The sequence below is a fragment of the Balaenoptera ricei genome, chromosome 13 (genome assembly GCF_028023285.1).
Source record: "Balaenoptera ricei isolate mBalRic1 chromosome 13, mBalRic1.hap2, whole genome shotgun sequence".
Classification (NCBI taxonomy): Eukaryota; Metazoa; Chordata; class Mammalia; order Artiodactyla; family Balaenopteridae; genus Balaenoptera; species Balaenoptera ricei.
Window position 1 is genome coordinate 5,793,006 of NC_082651.1, and position 18,398 is coordinate 5,811,403.

Sequence of the window (18,398 nt, forward strand, 5' to 3'; positions counted from 1 at the left end):
GCCTCATTTATTCTGCTATAGATTTCTTCTAGTGCATTTCAGTTTTTGTATTCTTCAGCTCTGGTTGTCTCTATACATTCTAACTCTTTGTTAAAAACTTCTTGTAGTTTCTCATTCTGTGCGTCTGTTCTTTTCCCGTGTTCTTGGATCATCTTTATGATCAGTACTCTGAACTATTTCTTGGGTACATTGCATATGTCCACTTCACTTAGTTGTTCTTCTGGGGTTTTATCTTGTTCCTTCATCTGGAACATATTTCTCTGCCTTCTCATTTCATCTAAATTTGTTTGCATTTTTATGTATGTGGGAGGTTAGTTATGTTTCTCAAACTTGGAGAAGTGGACCTCTGTAGGGATTGTCCTGTGTGTCCCTTCAGTACACTCCCTTTCTTCACCCAAGGGCCAGGGACCAGCTGGTCCCAGGGTAGGTTCTGACCTGTGCTTGGGGACTCATATCCACAGGCTGCAGGACTGTAGTTTTCTTGCATCTGGTGTCTGCCCCCTGGTGGGTGAGGCTCGTCTAGAGCCTTGTTCATGCCTCTGGGTGGGAGGGGCCAGTGTCTGCCCACTGGTGGGCAGAGCTGGGTCTTGGCCTTCTTGTGAAAATGTAAAAGTCTATACAGTGGTTGCCCTTATCAGTTTTTGGACTGGTAAAGGGTTCATAAGAAGACTCACATTTTAATCCATTTTAGGAGCAAGCAAACAGATGGAGTACAGCTGAGGCTACAAAGGGGAATCAGCCCTCATTGGTTAGCTAATGGTCTCTGACCTCCCCAGGCAGAAGGTGTCCTCACTCTCTATGGGACCTGGGAGTGTGCAGGTAAACTCAGGAGAGGGCCGGCAAAGAAACAGATTAGAAGGAGAACGGTCAATACCAGGTTTTGACAATTTTATTGGAAAATAAGTACAGTCCATTGATCAATGATATGTGCTGTACATGAATCTGGCATCTTACTGTATAAAAATATTTGGTATCTGCTGCAGAATTATACAAACAAGTTTAAAAATAACCCTTCATCATTAACCAGTGCAAATATAATTTATCAAAAATATCATTGAAAAAATGGCTCAATACCCTTTCTTTTATTGCAAATAAAATAGAGGCAGAAGGGGGAAAATAAAAATTCTGCTAAGCCAGTTTTAACGACTGGAAATGAAACACTTCATTGCATTTGCAAACTTAAACAGTTAGGCTGACCAGAACAAAAAAATTACCATCAGATAATACAGTAAAATCTAATTAATGGGGAAGGCCTGAAAGGAAGAGGTTAGAGGAAACCTTAAAAGAGATTTTCAAAAATTAAATAAGATAATCTGCAGACATTTTTAAACAATAAAGCACTACACAAATCTATGTTATATGTGCAAATTACTTCTGAAGGCACCTCCGACAAAGAGACACACCCACACCTCTCCTGCAGAGAGCAGGGCTCCTAGCTGGAGACAGAAAAAACTTCCCATAAAGTGACAGCCAACAATAAGTACAATCAGACTGAGAAAAAGAGAGCCAAGTGCCTTAGGGCAGTTTCTTGGGGAAATCTCTTGGAGGAAGTGATTTGGAGTAAATTTTGAGTTTCAGTAAAATTCTGGTCAGCTGGAGAAAATGTGAGGAGAATTTCCAGTCAGAGGAGACAGGAAGGAGAGGCAGAGATGGAGGGGCACTGGGGGCAGGTATGAAGGTGCACAACTTGGGATTCGCAGAGCAGGACCAAGAGGGGTCCAGCTGTGTTGGGGTGGTGAGATGCTAGTGGGAGAATGTGGGCTTCAGCTCCTGAACCAGGAAGAGCCGGTGGAAGTATTCTAGTCAGGGCAGGATGAGACCAGAGCAGCATCGTGAAGGCTGGTTCATCTGGGGCCGTGTGTGTATGACAGAGTATAAGGAGGAGGTGACTTGGAAGTTGTCCTTCCAAAGAAGGGACGAGTCAAGTAAAATGCAGAAGAATAAGGTAGAACCGAATGGTCATTCCAGGGGGAAGGCATTAAGAGGTGGATCAATTCTTTGCAACTCTTTCTCTTGAAATTCTCTCTCTCCTGCAGAAAGCTAAGGTTATTGCAAACCCTTCTAATACTGGAGAATTCCTTTGTTCATTGAAATGACAGTTTTAAAGGTCTGTGAAGTGAAATTCCATCTTTGGAAAGTGACTGCCAGCTGTCAAGGGGTATGGGAAATGCAAGGCAAATGGAAAGTTCTCCAAGAATGCGTCTAATTTCCCTGGGAAGTACGGGTCTCACTGTGCCTGCAGCAATGTCCAAGAGAACCGCTCGAGGACCAGTGACCCTGCTGTCCCCAGACTGGGCCACAGCCCTGCCCTCAGACTGTGGGTGACTTCCTAAAGCTGTCTATAGAAGGTATTTCCTGCATGTTCATTCCTCTTGTTCGCTGCCTCAGTGCCTTTTCTCAGCAGTTCAAACATTCAGACAGGGCATCTGCTGTCTTGTTAAAGGACTTCCCAAGCCCTCTGCTCTGAGTTGCCCTGGCCACAGGGCAATTGTCACTACATCCTGCTCCCTTAACAATCCAATTCTAGGTGACCTCAGGGATAAGGGACTACACAGGTGTGTGGTATGACTGTACAAGTCAGTGAGGCCCAGCCCCGCCTGCAATGCCTGAAGACAGGAGTCACCAAGGAACTCTTGGCTAAGCTTCTCTGCTACCCGAGGGGCACGTGGACCTCCAGTGGCCGTTTCTCCTTAGAGTCCAGCTGAGTGGCCGGGGACAGCAGCTTGTGGTTGGCTGAAGGCGGCTGCCGCTGGACTGGCATGTGGTACCTGACCTTCTTCCAGAACCTCGAGTTCGTAGACTGCGACCCTTCTCTAATGTCCCCTGACCAGCGTATGGCCCCTTGTTTCTGCTTAATGAATTTAATGGATTCTGGCATTTTCTCATAGTCTGGGATTTTCTCTAGCTCCAGCAGGACAACTTTAATTCCTTCCTGAATGAGAGCGTTGTACATGGCTATCTGCTCTTCAGATGAATTCCCCAGCCAGCAGAATCCTGATATTTCTCGGGCCAAAATGATGATCAGTCTTCTGCTTTTCTTTATGGTTTCATTAGCAACCTCAACAATGCCTGAAAAACACGAAGCACAGCAAGTAAACTTTCAACTTACAATCATTCCCTCCAGAACCAAAACCCCTCAAGGTTCTTCCCACCCCATGGCCTATGTCTCCTAATGCTCTTTTTTCTTGCCTTACCTAAGATTGAAGGAGTTTCTCATTTTATAGAATAGATCAAAAACTGACCCACAAAAGGTGAGTATTTCATGCAGGGGTCAGAGTACTTTAAGTAGAAATTTATAAACTTTCTTGTTAAACCACTGGATCTGTATCACTCCTATTTTACCATCAGTTGTGAAGTAACTACTGGATCTAACTAGTTAAGTTTTCCAAAACGAAAAAAACTTAGTTAATTGTTGCCCCAACAGAATATAAGAAAAGTAAACACTTTGCATTTAATATGAAAATCGTCATCATGCACCACTTAAGAGGCTCTTAAAATTGTCAAATATGTACACCCCAGGTCACAGTCTTCCAGAAAGAGGGAACCCAAGTTTAGTAATTAAATTAGTTTTACAAGACTATTACTTTTTCCATTGCATACATACTTTCCCCAACGTAGTCGTCTCGGCCACTGATGAACAGCTTATATCCACACTGTTTTTCCAAGACCTCAGGTAAGACGTTAAACACAAAAATATCTGAGTTAGAGGTGGACCCTTCCCCAGGGGTCTTTGGATATAGTATGTATGCATCATACGTCTTTCCATCTGAAGCTAAAGAGAAAATGCAATATATTTGGAACCAAAAGAAAAAAAACGAGATTTGGTAAAGTCAATATCGCAAACATGCATTTCATAGTGAATTATTAATTTTGTGTACAATGGTATGAAGCAACAACACCAAAAGTATAATGCCTTTTTAAAGTGTTCATCTCTTACAAGTTTACATTTATTCTGTTTTACTACAAAGTTCTTCTTATATTATTCGATGGTCCCCTCATATGCAAACATTCTTTACCCCTCAGTATGGAACTATCCTTATCTCACTGTTCTCATCTTCCCCAAATGTCTAAGCCCTGAATTCTATCCATTCTTCCTTTTATATATTAGTGTAGTGTTAGTTTTTTGTGAGGTTTAAACAAAAGAGAGAGTGCTTCCCTGATGCATGAAAATTACATCATTTCTTCCATTTGATGGCAGATCATGGGGTGATCTGTGTTCTACCCAGCACAGAGCAAGTCCTCAGCCACAGCTTCTGAATAACTGGATTTATAAGCAGATGCTCTAAATGCCTGTGTATCCCACCATTATGAACACCAGAGCAGTAACTTAGAAAATAATACTATTCAGTCTATTTGGTTAAGAAACTATAATTATGTATAATTATGTTATTTTGTATATGCCACATTTCATTTTAAAATTTAAATAAGACCCCTCCTAGTTAGCTTTTACATCTCTTAACTATCCCAACAAGAAAATACTGCATAGAATACAAAATTGTACCTTTTTTTGGGAGAAAATCATAGAAAGAATCTCTGTACCAAAGCACAATGTCAACCTTGAAGACTTTATAGATGAAAACAGAGCATGTAATTACCAATGTTAACATGACAAATACACCAATTGTGGGCGTCTGGAAATCAGGGGCTACAGCAGAAAAGAGGGGAAAAAATATTAGAACCCAAAGAATTTAAAAATTGAGCATAGCTAATTAAATATTATCATCCCAGAGAAACCATATTTGGGATTGGCCTGTAATCCCAAATCCCAGACAGTATTAACCCATTCATTATCATCTTTTATTAATGAATACTAATGTACAAAGTCATTGAGAATGGATACTGTATAAAACTAAGGTGCACTGTATTAAATTTTCACCTAAGTCGTATGTAATAACATAGAAAAAATACCAAAGACCATAGGATACAGCATTCCATAGGACTATGAGTAAAGTCAGAGTCACTCAAAAGCCTACAAAAGTTCTACAAAAGTAGAAGAGTCAGGTGGAGAAAGCTGAAGACAGTGGGAAAGGAGAAAAGGGTTTAGGGATGCCAGACAGTGTTTCACACTTCCACATCCTCCCAGCTTCACATGCTAGTTATTCATCTGATGACTGCAGAGGAGTCATGTGGAGAGGTAAGGGGGAGGAGAGTAGAGAAAGAAGGAGCCTTCTAAATGTCAGGGGCCAAGGAGGCAACCAGAAAGCTCTGTTATTTTGCTTTTCCAATTTCAGTCATTGATCCATCTGCAGTTGAACTGGCTATGAAGTGGAACTCAAGATATCCGATTGGCCCAATTGATAGTTCACATTTACAGTCTTAATTACTGTCGCTTTGAACAAGATCATGATATCTGAAGTGTAAATCTTCCCGATTTGTTGTTTTTATTCAAGACCACCTTGACTACTCTTGGCCCTTTACATTTCCAATATGACCTTTAGGATAAACGTGCCCACAACAACATGCCCACACAAATGCACACCCACACCTGCACAAATATTGCTGAGATTTTGATTGGAATTGTTTTGAATCTATAGATTAATCTGAAGGGAGCTAACATATTTATAATACTGAGTATTTCAGTCTTTCAATCCATGGATATTGTATATCCCTCCATCTATTAGGTCTTTAATTTATCTCAATAATGTATTTCTAGTTTGTATCACAGATTTTGAACAGCTGCTGCTGGATTTATTCCTACGTACTGAATATTTGATGGTTTTTGATGCTACTGTAAATGTTATTTTTTAAACTTAATTTCTATTTGTTGTTGCTACTTGCAGTAATACATAGAAATACTATATATAAACATATACACTAGTGATCATGCTAAATTCATTTACTAATTCTAATAGTTTGTCCATAGGTTCTTTTAGATTTTCTTCCATGTACACATTCATAAATACCGTATTTTAATTCAACTACAAATTATCTTAAAATATTTCACAAACACTTAAAGATTTTTTTATTGAAGTATAGCTGATTTATGTCATGTTAGTTTCAGGTGTACAGCAAAGTGATTTAGTTATATATACAAATAAAAAATATATATAATTTAGTTAGATATGTATATATATTGTGCATATATATATATTCTTTTTCAGATTTTTTCCCCTTATAGGTTATTTCAAAATATTGAGTATAGTTCCCTTGCTATACAGTATGTTCTTGTTGGTTATCTATTTTATATATATTAGTATGTATATGTTAATCCCAAACTCCTAATTTATCCCCCCCCCTCCCCTTCCCCTTTGGTAACCATAAGTTTGTTTGCTATGTTTGTGAGTCTATTTCTGTTTTGTAAACAAGTTTATTTGTTTTTTTTTTTTTTAGATTCCACATATAAGCAATATCATATATTTGTCTTTCTCTGTTTGGTCTGCTTCACTTAGTATGATAATCTCTAGGTCTATCCATGTTGCTACAAATGGAATTATTCTATTTATGGCAGAGTAACATTTTATCGCAAATATATACCACATCTTCTTTGTCCATTCATCTGTTGATAGACATTTAGGTTGCTTCCATTGTTAAATAGTGCTGTTAGGAACATTGGGGTGCATGTATCTTTTTGAATTATAGTTTTCTCTGGATATATGCCCAGAAGTGGGATTGCAGGATCATATGGTAACTCTATTTTTAGTTTTCTAAGGAACTGCCGTACTGTTCTCTATAGTGGCTGTACCAATTTACATTCTCACCAACAGCATATGAGGGTTTCCTTTTCTCCATTCCCTCTCCAGCATTTATTATTTGTAGATGTTTTGATGATGGCCATTTTGACAATAATAAGGTGACACCTCATTGTAGTTTTGATTTGCATTTCTCTAATAATTAGTGATGTTGAGCATTTTTTCATGTGCCTGTTGGCTATCTGTATGTCTTCTTTGGAAAAATGTCTATTTAGGCTTCTGCACATTTTTTGCTTGGGTTTTTTTTTTGTTATTATTATTGAGTTGTATGACTATTTGTGTATTTTGGAGATTAATCCCTTGTCGGATGCATCATTTGCAAATAATTCCTCCAATTCTATAGGTCGTCTTCTCACTTTGTTTATGGTTTCATTTACTGTGCAAAAGCTTTTAAAGTTTACTTAGGTCCCATTTGGTTTTGTTTTTATTGGCATTATCTAGAAGATGGATTGGAAAAAATATTGCTGTGATTTATGTCAAAGAATGTTCTGCCTATATTTTCCTCTAGGAGTTTTATAGTATCTGGTCTTACATTTAGGTTTTTAATCCATTTTGAGTTTATTTTTGTATAGGGTGTTAAAGAATGTTCTTTTTTAAAAAAATTATTTATTTATGGCTGTGTTGGGTCTTTGTTTCTGTGCGAGGGCTTTTTCTAGTTGCGGCAAGTGGGGGCCACTCTTCATCGCGGTGCGCGGGCCTCTCATTATCGTGGCTTCTCTTGTTGCGGAGCACAGGCTCCAGATGCGCAGGCTCAGTAATTGTGGCTCACGGGCCTAGTTGCTCCGCAGCATGTGGGATCTTCCCAGACCAGGGCTCGAACCTGTGTCCCCTGCATTGGCAGGCAGATTCTCAACCACTGCGCCACCAGGGAAGCCCTAAAGAATGTTCTAATTTCATTCTTTTACATGTAGCTGTCCAGTTTTCCCAGCACCACTTATTGAAGAGATTGTCTTTTCTCCACTGTATATTATTGCTTCCTTTGTTTAATTGACCACAGGTGTGTGGGTTTATTTCTGGGCTTTCTATCCTGTTCCATTGATCTATATTTGTTTTTGTGACAGTACCATACTGTTTTGATGATTGTAGCTTTTCAGTGTAGTCTGAAGCCAGAGAGCCTGATTCCTCCAGCTGTTTTTCTTCCTCAAGATTGCTCTGGCTATTCAGGCTCTTTTGTGTTTCCATAGAGATTTAAAATTTTTTTGTTCTAGTTCTGTGAAAAATGCCATTGGTAGTTTGATAGGGATTGCATTGAATCTGTAGATTACCTGGGGTAGTATGGTCAGTTTGAAAATATTGATTCTTCCAATCTAAGAACATGGTATATCTTTCCATCTGTTTGTGTCATTTTCAAATTCTTTCATCAGTGTCTGATAGTTTTCGGGGTACAGGTCTTTTGCCTCCTTAGGTACGTTTATTCCTAGGTATTTTATTCTTTTTGATGTGATGATAAATGGCATTGTTTCCTTAATTTCTGTTTCTGATCTATTGTTAGTGTATAGAAATGCAACAAATTTCTATGTATTAATTTTCTAACCTGCAACTTTACCAAATTCATTGATGAGCTCTAGTAGTTTTCTGGTAGCATCTTTAGCATTTTCTATGTATAGTATCATGTCATCTGCAAACAGTGACAGTTTTACTTCTTTTCCAATTTGGTTTCCTTTTATTTCTTTTTCTTCTCTGGTTGCTCTGGCTAGGAATCCTAAAATTATGTTGAATAAAAGTGGCAAGAGCCGGCATCCTTGTACTGTTCCTGAGGAAATCTTAGAGGAAATGCTTTCAGCTTTTCAGTGTTGATTATAATGTTAGCTGTGGGTTTGTCATATATGACTTTTATTATGTTATGTTCCCTCTATGCCCACTTTCTGGAGAGTTTTTATCATAAATGGGTGTCAGTGTTGATTATAATGTTAGCTGTGGGTTTGTCATATATGACTTTTATTATGTTATGTTCCCTCTATGCCCACTTTCTGGAGAGTTTTTATCATAAATGGGTGTTGAATTTTGTCAATAGCTTCTTCTGCATCTATTGAGATGATCATATGGTTTTTATTCTTCAATTTGTTAATCTGGTGCATCACACTCATTGATTGGTGGATACTGAAAAACCCTTGCATCCCTGGGATAAATCCCATTTGATCATGGTGTATGATCCTTTTAATGTATTGTTGGATTTGGTTTGCTAGTATTTTTTGAGGATGTTTGCATTTATATTCATCACTGATATTGGCCTGTAATTTTCTTTTTTTGTGGCATCTTTGTCTGGTTTTGGTATCAGGGTGATGGGGGCCTCATAGAATGCGTTTGGAAGTGTTCCTTCCTCTGCAATTCTTTGGAATAGTTTCAGAAGGATAGGCATTAACTCTTCTCTAAATATTTGGTAGGATTTGCCTGTGAAGCCATCTGGTCCTGAACTTTTGTTTGTTGGGAGTTTTAAAATCACAGATTCAATTTCAGTACTTGTAACTGGTCTGTTCATATTTTCTATTTCATCCTGTTTCAGTCTTGGGAGACTACCTTTCTACGAATTTGTCCATTTCTTTTAGGTTGTCCATTTTATTGGCATATAGTTAGTTGTTGTAGTCTCTTATGATCCTCTTATGACACTGTATTTCTGCAGTGTCACTTGTAACTTCTTTTTTGTTTCTAATTTTATTACTTTGGGCCATCGCCCTTTTTTCTTGATGAGTCTGGCTAAAGGTTTATCAATTTTCTTTATTTCTACTCTGATCTTTATGATTTCTTTCCTTCTACTAACTTTGGGTTTTGTTTGTTCTTCTTCCTCTAGTTACTTTAGGTATTAGATTAGGTTATTTGAGATTTTTCTTGTTTCCTAAGATTGTACCACTATAAACTTCCCTCTTAGAACTGCCTTTGCTGCATCCCAGAGGTTTTGGATGGACATGTTTTTTTCATTTGTCTCTAGGGTTTTTTTTTCTTATTTCCTCTTTGATTTCTTCAGGTGATCCATTGGTTCTTTAGTAGCACATTATATAGCCTCCACATGTTTGTGTTTTTTTGCAGTTTTTTTCTTGTAGTTGATTTCTAATCTCACAGTGTTGTGGTTGGAAGCAATGCTTGATATGATTTCCATTTTCTTAAATTTACCAAGGCTTGCTTTGTGGCCCAACATGTGATCTATCCTGGAGAATGTTCCATGTGCACTTGAAAGGAATGTGTATTCCCTGCTTTCAGATGGAGTGCTCTTATAATTATCAATTAAGTCCATCTGGTCTACTGTGCCATTTAAGGCCTGAGTTTCCTGATTGATGCTCAGTCTGGATGATCTGTCCATTGATCTAAGTGGGGTGTTAAAGTCCCCCACTATTATTGCCTTACTGTCAATTTCTCCTTTTATATCTGATAACATTCTCCTTATATATTGAGGTGCTCCTTATATGCTAGGTGCATATATATTTACAATTGTTAAATCTTCTTCTTGGATTGATCCCTTGATCATTATGTAGTGTCCTTCTTTGTCTCTTGTAACAGTCTTTATTTTAAAGTCTATTTTGTCTGATATGAGAATTGCTACACCAGCTTTCTTTTGATTTCCATTTGCATGGTATATCTTTTTCCATCCCCTCAGTTTCAGTCTGTATATATCTCTAGATCTGAAGTGGGTCTCTGGTAGACGATATACATATATATGGGTCTTGTTTTTGTATCCATTCAGCCAGTCTGTATGTTCTTATTGCCATTTTGTTAATTGTTCTGGATTTGTTTTGGTAGGACTTTTTTTTTTCCTTCTTCTCTTGTGATTTGATGACTACCTATAGTGTTAGTTTCCTTTTTTGTGTGTATATCTATTGTAGATTTTTGGTTTGTTGTTAACATGAGGTCTTGGTATAGCAGGCTATATATATACATTATTGTATTAAGTTGCTGATCTCTTAATTTCAAATGCATTTTAAATATCCTGCATTTGTACTCTCCTCATGATTACTGGTTTTCATATATTTGTGTGTCTATGATTTCCTGCCTTTACTGTATGCTTTCCTTTACTGGTGAGCTTTCCTGTTACATAATTTTCTTGTTTCTAGTTGTGGCCTTTCCTTTTCTGCTTATAGAAGTTCCTTTAGCATGTTTTGTAAAGCTGGCTTGGTGGTACTGAATTCTTTTAGCTTTTGCTTATCCGTCAAGCTTTTGATTTCTCCATCAAATCTGAAGAATAACCTTGCTGTGTAGATTATTCTTGGTTGTAGGTTTTTCCATTACATCATTGTAAATGTACAGTGCCACTCCCTTCTGGCCTACAGAATTTCTGCTGAAAAACCAACTGATAAGCTTATGTGGTTTCCCTTGTATGTTATTTTCTGCTTTTCCCTTGTTGCTTTTAATATTTTCTCTTTATCATTAATTTTTGTCAGTTTGATTACTACGTGTCTTGGCATGTTCCTCCTTGGTTTAATCCTGTATGGGACTCTCTGTGCTTCCTGGAATTGGGTGACTGTTTCCTTTCCCATGTTAGGGAAAATTTCAGCTATTATCTCTTCAATTATTTTCTCAGGTCCTTTCTCTCTCTCTTCTCCTTCTGGGACCCCTATAATGCAAATATTGGTGCATTTGACATTGTCCCCAAGGTCTTGTAAACTGTCCTCATATTTTTCATTCTTTTTTCTGTTCTGTAGCAGTGGCTTCCACCACTGTGTCTTCCTAATCTAATTTTGCAGCCCCATGGTAGGTCGATGGGTCTGAACTTTTAAAAGCAACCTATATGATTCTGAAAATAAGTGGCCTCAAGACCAAACAAGGAATACTAATGGTGAAATTTTGAGGAAAATAATTTTAGTGCAATGAAAAAGAAAAGGAGGCAGCAAAGGAAATAAGGGTACAATGAAGTAAGAGAAAGTACAAGAAGAAAAGAGTAGAATTTTAAGGAGAGTTGGCAAATGCTGCAGAGTATCAGTGAAATGAGGAGGGAGAGGAAGCTGAGTAACACTTGAAAGAGTCTGTAAGAGGCTTGAAATATCCAGTAGGCCATGAGGAATCACTGAAGCCTTTTAAGAATAAGAAACACAAGATGGCAGAGTAGAAGGACCTTGAGTTCACCTCCTCTCACGAGCACACCAAAATCACAACTAACTGCTGAACCACCATCGATAAAAGACTGGAACGTACCAAAAACGACATTCTACATCCAAGGAGTTAAAGAAGAAATCATGATGAGATGGTATGAGGGGCACACTCGCAATATAATCAAATCCCATACCACCCAGGTGGGCAACCCACAAACTGGAAAATAATTATATTGCAGAAGTTCTCCCACAGGCATGAGAGCTCTGAGCCCTACATCAGGCTCCCTCACCTAGGAGTCTGGCATCAGGAGGAAGAGCCCTCAGATCATTTGGCTTTGAAGGCCCATGGGGCTTCACTGCAGGAGCTCCACAGGACTGGGGGAAAGAGATTCCACTCTTGGAGGGCACACAAGGTCTTGTGCACACCAAAACCCAGGGCAAAAGCAGTGACTACATAGGAGTCATTACCTGCTGGTTTGGAGGGTCTGCTGGGCAGGCAGCAACTGTGGCTCTCTCTGGGATCATAAAAGCCGGTGGCAGACATATCTGGGAGTGTTCATCTACGTGAACTCTTGATAGAGGCAGATATCCTGCTTGGGTCTTTGGCACCAAGACCTGGCCTCTTGCAACAGCCTGTAGGCTCCAGTGCTGGGATGCATCAGGCCAAAAGACCACCCAGGGCAGGAACACAGCCCCACCCATCATCAGACAGGCTGCCTAAAGACTTCCTGAGCCCACAGCCAGCTCTAGATGTTCCCCTTGACACGGCCCTGCCCCCCAGAGGGCCAAGCCCCAGTGGCACCCACCAGTGGTCAGGCACTGGCCCCTCCTACCAGGAAGCCTGCATGAGCCCCTAAACCAGCCTCACCCACCAGAAGCAAGAAAACTATCATCCCACAGCCTGTGGAACTGAGTACACAAACAGGTCAGAAGCTACCCTGGGACCAGCTGGTCCCAGGCCATTGGGTAGCAAGAGGGGAGTGTACTGACATCGGACATCCCCTACAGAGGGCCACTTCTCCAAGACCAAGAAACGTAACTAATCTTCCATATACATAAAAATACAAATAGAAAGTTAACAAAATGAGACAGCAAAGGAATACATTCCAGACGAAGGAACAAGATAAAACCCCAGAAAAACAACTAAATGAAGTGGAGATAGGCAATCTACCCAAGAAAGAGTTCAATATAATGATCGTAAAGATGATCCAAGAACTTGGGAAAAGAATGGATGCACAGAGGAAAAAGCTATAAGAAGTTTTTAACACAAAGTTTGAAAATATAGAGGCAACCAGAGTTGAAGAATACCATAACTTAAATGAAAACTACACTAGAAGGGATCAATGGCAGAATAAATGAGGCAGAAAAATCAATCAGTGAGCAGGAAAACAAATACTGCCAATATTGTGTTTGATTACAGAATTCATGAAAACCAGTAACTTCTAACATCCTGTCTGGAAAGTGGATATTTAGGCTTCCCCTGTGCATTCATCATGTAGTAGTTTACCTAAAAATATTCATTAGGTACTGAGGATGACAAGACTTAAGTTGCTATTAGCTCTGGAAATAGAATGATTAGTAATTATCTGCAACATCACAGAATTTATATTCAAGTAAAGAAAACTAAGATAGATATGGACATGCATAGCAGAGGCCCTAACACCTCATCTGTTTGGGCAGAGAGATGGGTTAAGAGTAGGCAGCAGGACAGAAAAACCTCCTAGAAGAAGATATAGTTCAGCTGAGAAGTAAAAAAGGAACGGCAGTCCCCAGGTTAAGAGGAATCTAAGAGCATTCTGGGCAGAGAAAATAGCATTGTAAACCTCAAGGTCATGAAATCTTACTACAGGAAAACAAAATTGCACTTCAAATAAACAGCTGTGTTGTTTACCTGGATGTATTAATTGGATATATGCTGTACTCCTTCCTTCTGTATTCTTGGCTAAACAGATAAATGGATGTAGAAAAAATTTACTTTCCACTGCTGTAATATTAAGCCGTGCGATGACTGTACTCCTTCTTTTGTTTAAAGGATTCTGCACGCTGTTCAAAAGAGTAATAAAATTGTATAAATGGCATCAATTATAGATACGATAAGCATCCCTGGTTTATCGTTACAGCAGAAATAATCACCAGCCCTAAGCACAGGTATAAGAATCAGGCTGTTTGCAAGACTGATCTGATATTTCATAGCCCTAAGACCACTGTTAGTAAAAGACTCAGTAGCACAGAGAAATAAAATTAAAATTACCAGCTTCCAAGAAGGAAAATGGGGACATAGGCATTCTGGTCTCCATGGGGCACAAAGAATATATGAAACAAGAGTAGATTGGGACAGATGGGAAAGGGTTTGCAAGTCATGCTAAGAAGTAATAGGGCGCCATCAGAGACCTGAGCAGGGGAGTGCCTGGTTTTCGGCCACAATTAATGAGTCTTTTCTAAACTACTTTAAAAATGGAATGACATGAAGGATAATTCAGGACAATTGCTTCATGGGAATGCTGCAACATTTTTAACTGAATTTAAGAGAAAGCCTTCCAAGTGGTCTGGAATTTGTACCATGATGACATGTATTGTCACCTTCATTGGACAAGATCTTATGAATCCTGCTGAGCTTAGCAAAACTCAATATGGGCAGCAAAGGGTTAAGGACCAATCAATGACCAACTTGATCACTGCCACTAGATTCAACCATAATGGTTATATAACATATGACATGGAATTTAATACCAAAATGTCTCTATGGCATGTCTGGCTCTTAGCATACTTACTATGTAAACTCTTCCATCATCATAGGTTCATATTCCTTAATTGCTGACCCATTCCACCTCCAGTAGACAAAGTTACTCAACTGGCCGGTAACATTGCAGATCAACTGGAGCCAGGATCCTGCAAAAGAATGTATTTTTAATCATAACATTAATGGACTTCTACCTGATCTATCTAGATTAATAAATGACTGTTGAACAAAAATTTTAAATTATAGGAAAACAAAAAGAAGAAGAAATTGCCCTTATATCCACCACCGAGAGATAAGCACTATTAGTAACTTTACGTATCTCATTCCTTACCTGTCTGTGCACGTATGCAATTTTTAAAATGGGGTGTCATTGTCTACTATTTGTAATAATTGTACATTGAGAATTTCGGCTCATGTGATTAGCCTTCCAAAATAGGCTATTTCATGGCAGTTTACTATTCCATCATACTGACATACTATGATGAATTCCTTTCCTATTGCTAAACATAATTTGTTTCTAATTTTCCATTATTGTGATTAACATTCCAATGAATGTTCCTGTACATCAACATTGTACATATCCTGAAGTATTACTCTGAATAAAAATCTGGAAAAATTGAGTTAAAAGAGATACGTATTTTTAAAAGCCAAACGCCCTGTCCCAAGGGAGACTATACCAGTCTGCACTCTGTCCAGTAGTGTATGCAAGAGTCATTTATCCCAAAAAGCCCCAGATACCAAGTGTTTTTGGTTAGTCATTGCCAACTGAGAGAAGAAAAAAATTCTATTTAAATTTTCATCTGCATTTCTTGAGCTCATGGTGAATTAACATGTTTTTCATAAGCTTTAGTATTCATTTGCCTTTCTTTTAAGAATTGCTTGTTATGGGCTTCCCTGGTGGCACAGTAGTTAAGAATCCGCCTGCCAATGCAGGGGATGTGGGTTCGAGCCCTGGTCCGGGAAGATCCCACATGCTGCGGAGCAACTAAGCCTGTGCGCCACAACTACTGAGCCTACGCTCTAGAGCCTGCAAGCCACAAGTACTGAAGCCCACGTGCCTAGAGCTGGTGCTCCGCAACAAGAGAAGCCAACGCAGTGAGAAGCCTGTGCACTGCAAGGAAGAGTAGCCCCTGCTCTCTGCAACTAGAGAAAAGCCCATGCGAAGCAACGGAGACCCAGCACAGCCAAAAATAAACAAATAGAACAAATAAATTAAAAAAGAATTGCTTGTTGTTCCTAATGGCCATTACTAAACTGCATTCTCATATTATTAACCTTACGATGCATGGAAGCTCGTTATTTATCAAGGATAGTAACTCTTTATCATACATGAAAACTACTGCAAATATCTTTCAGAGTTTGTTTTCATTTTTTTATTGTTTATGGAAATTCTTTAGTGTATATATTTTTATTATTTGGCCAAATTTACAATTGTTTTATACTATCTGTTTTCACTATTTTTTTTTTTGTTGAAAAGCTCTCTCTACCATCAAATCAGGAAAATATTCCATGTACTTTTTTCTTTCAGGTATATATGATGTTTGCATTGTTGTGTTGTTTTGACTGTTTTAGTTCTTTAATCTGTCTAGAATATAACTTGGGTATGGTATGAGAGAAAGCTTTAACCTAATGTTTTTATCCAAATAGTTGACTGATAATTCCAGAATCTCTTATTGAATAATAAATCTCTTCCTCACTAATCTGTTATGTAATGTAAGAATTATAAAATAATTATTTGGGACTTTCTAGGTTGATCTGAATGTGTATACTGACGCCAGGGGTACCACACTCTTAATTATTGCAGTTTTAGGGTAAATATTCATATCATTTAGCTTTTCTTCCCTGTATTATTTTAGTAATCTCAGCATTTTATTCTCCCAGGTGAATTTCAGTATCACTTGCCAATTTTTAAGCCCATTCATATTTTTATTGGAATTCCATTAAATCTGTAACTTACTGTTGAAAGTCCATACCTTTACAATTTCCAGTTTTTCATATAGGAAAAACACACATCCTTATTACAGTTTTTCTTAAATTTGTGTTTCTCGAGATTGTTTTTATTATTGCTCCCTTTGGAGCTTTTTTGTATTTTTTTAATCCCAGTTGCCTAACTCTCCATGAATTTTTAATACCACAGATATACACTATATCTATTGATTTAGATTTTTTCACCTCCTAAGAACCAGTTTTCTCCCCATTGCAGACAACATCCCCCCATCCCTTTAAGAATGTATGCTTTAAATCTCCCAGTTTTTTGAGACTTATAGGTCAGAGTTTGTGGAGTTTTTGTTTGGTTGGTTTTTTCTTCCTTATAAATCCAATGTAATTTTTAAAGGTTTTGCTAAGCTATCTTATAGACATCTCTATGGCATTTACTGTTGCAAATAGGATCTCTTTTCCCATTGTTTTCTTGGTTTTTGCTAAATAAGTCTAATATTTTAGAATATTAATTTTATATCTGGCCAATACAATATTTGTAAGTACATAATTACATGATCTGAAAATATTACAGTTCTTTTCTCCCCTACAGTCAGCATGCCTTGGTTCTTTTATCTTTGCATTAGTGGGCACTTCTGGAACATGTTAAGTAAACTGGTTATATGGGCACCTTTGTCTTGTTCTTGACTTCAATGAGAAGGCCTAGACCTGTAGAAGGTTTAACACTATATAGTGTTTCACCATTAAAAATGTTGGTGACGATTGGTTTGAATTGATGTTATTAAGTGCAGAAAGTATCCCTCAATTCCTATTTTTCTAAGTCATTTTACTGGTAATTAATATGAAATCTTATCAAATAAATGCCTGATTATAGGATAAACATATGCCACGGTGATCAGGCCTCTGATCAATGTGATATATTAAAATTATTGTTTCCTAATGTAAACTTATTTTTAGATCTGTAGATCAAATCTAGGCTTTAGAGCTCTGAAGTATACATTCCTCCAGCATGCCTTCTCAACAGGGCAATATGTGTTTCTTGGCGAGGACAGCAAGAAAAGCTTAGCTATTGCAATGGTTTGTGGCCTTTCAAAGTGCCATAGTGCATATCTGGGTATTAAATATCTGAGAAAGTAAAGAGGATTAGGGAACAAATGGCTTGTTAGGTGCTACAGGGGAGCAATAATGGGGGAAAAAAGGGTTGAAACACTGCTCTGGATTCTATGGGACAATATTTAAAGTTTTCACATCTTTGTTTACATCTATGAATGTCTTTATATTACTTTCCACCATGAAGAACAACTTGGCCAAGTACAGAATTCAGAGGTCACAAATTTGACCTTCTAATCTCTGTACAATTGTTCTTTGTCTTCACGCAGTTACTATTACAGAATTCTATATGCCAGCCTGATTTTTGATCCTCTGATACAAAAAATCTGTTTTTATGTTTGGACCAGTGGTTTCCAACAGAACTTTCAGCGTTGGCAAAAATGTTCTATGGTTGTGCTGTCTCATACGTAGTCACTAATCACATGTCGCTCTTCAGCCCTTGACTCAGGGACTAACTTTTAATTAAACTAAATAAATTAATTTAAATTTACATGTAGGTAGCCACACATGCCTCGTGGCTATCGTATTGCATAGCTTAGATCTGAATGCTTATCATGTTACATCTTTATTCTTGAAATGAACATTATCACTAACTTGGAAAAATAATTTTCTAGAATAACTGTCTTTTTGGCCTGTAGTCCTACTCTTCTACCTAAAAGCTTAACTCTGATCATAAGAAATCCATCCTGCACCAAATAAATTACATTTCTTATTCCTAGGCCTATTGAACTTGGTCTGTCTTTGTTTTTCTTTTTTTTTTTAAGATTTTTTTTGATGTGGACCACTTTTAAAGTCTGTTGAAGTTGCTTCTGTTTTATGTTTTGGTTTTCTGGCTGCGAGGCATGTAGGATCTTAGTTCCCCAACCCGGGATCGAACCCGCACCCCCTGCATTAGAAGGCGAA

The 18,398-nt window shown here is 38.1% G+C and overlaps 1 protein-coding gene across 4 annotated transcripts in view; it reads right to left on the reverse strand.

Moving 5' to 3' along the window:
• Positions 1-932: 932 nt before the first annotated feature.
• Positions 933-18,398, reverse strand: part of IL1R1 (interleukin 1 receptor type 1) — a 94,097-nt gene continuing 76,631 nt past the window's right edge. For 3 of the 4 annotated variants that reach the window (XM_059942357.1, XM_059942359.1, XM_059942360.1), the window contains 5 exons: positions 14,479-14,596; positions 13,599-13,750; positions 4,502-4,645; positions 3,605-3,772; positions 933-3,069 (listed from right to left, as the gene is read on the reverse strand). In XM_059942357.1, the coding sequence (XP_059798340.1) occupies positions 2,651-3,069; positions 3,605-3,772; positions 4,502-4,645; positions 13,599-13,750; positions 14,479-14,596 (1,001 nt within the window). In that variant the 3' untranslated portion in view covers positions 933-2,650. The remainder of the gene's footprint in view (positions 3,070-3,604; positions 3,773-4,501; positions 4,646-13,598; positions 13,751-14,478; positions 14,597-18,398) is intronic. The other variant, XM_059942361.1, reaches the window with a different exon arrangement.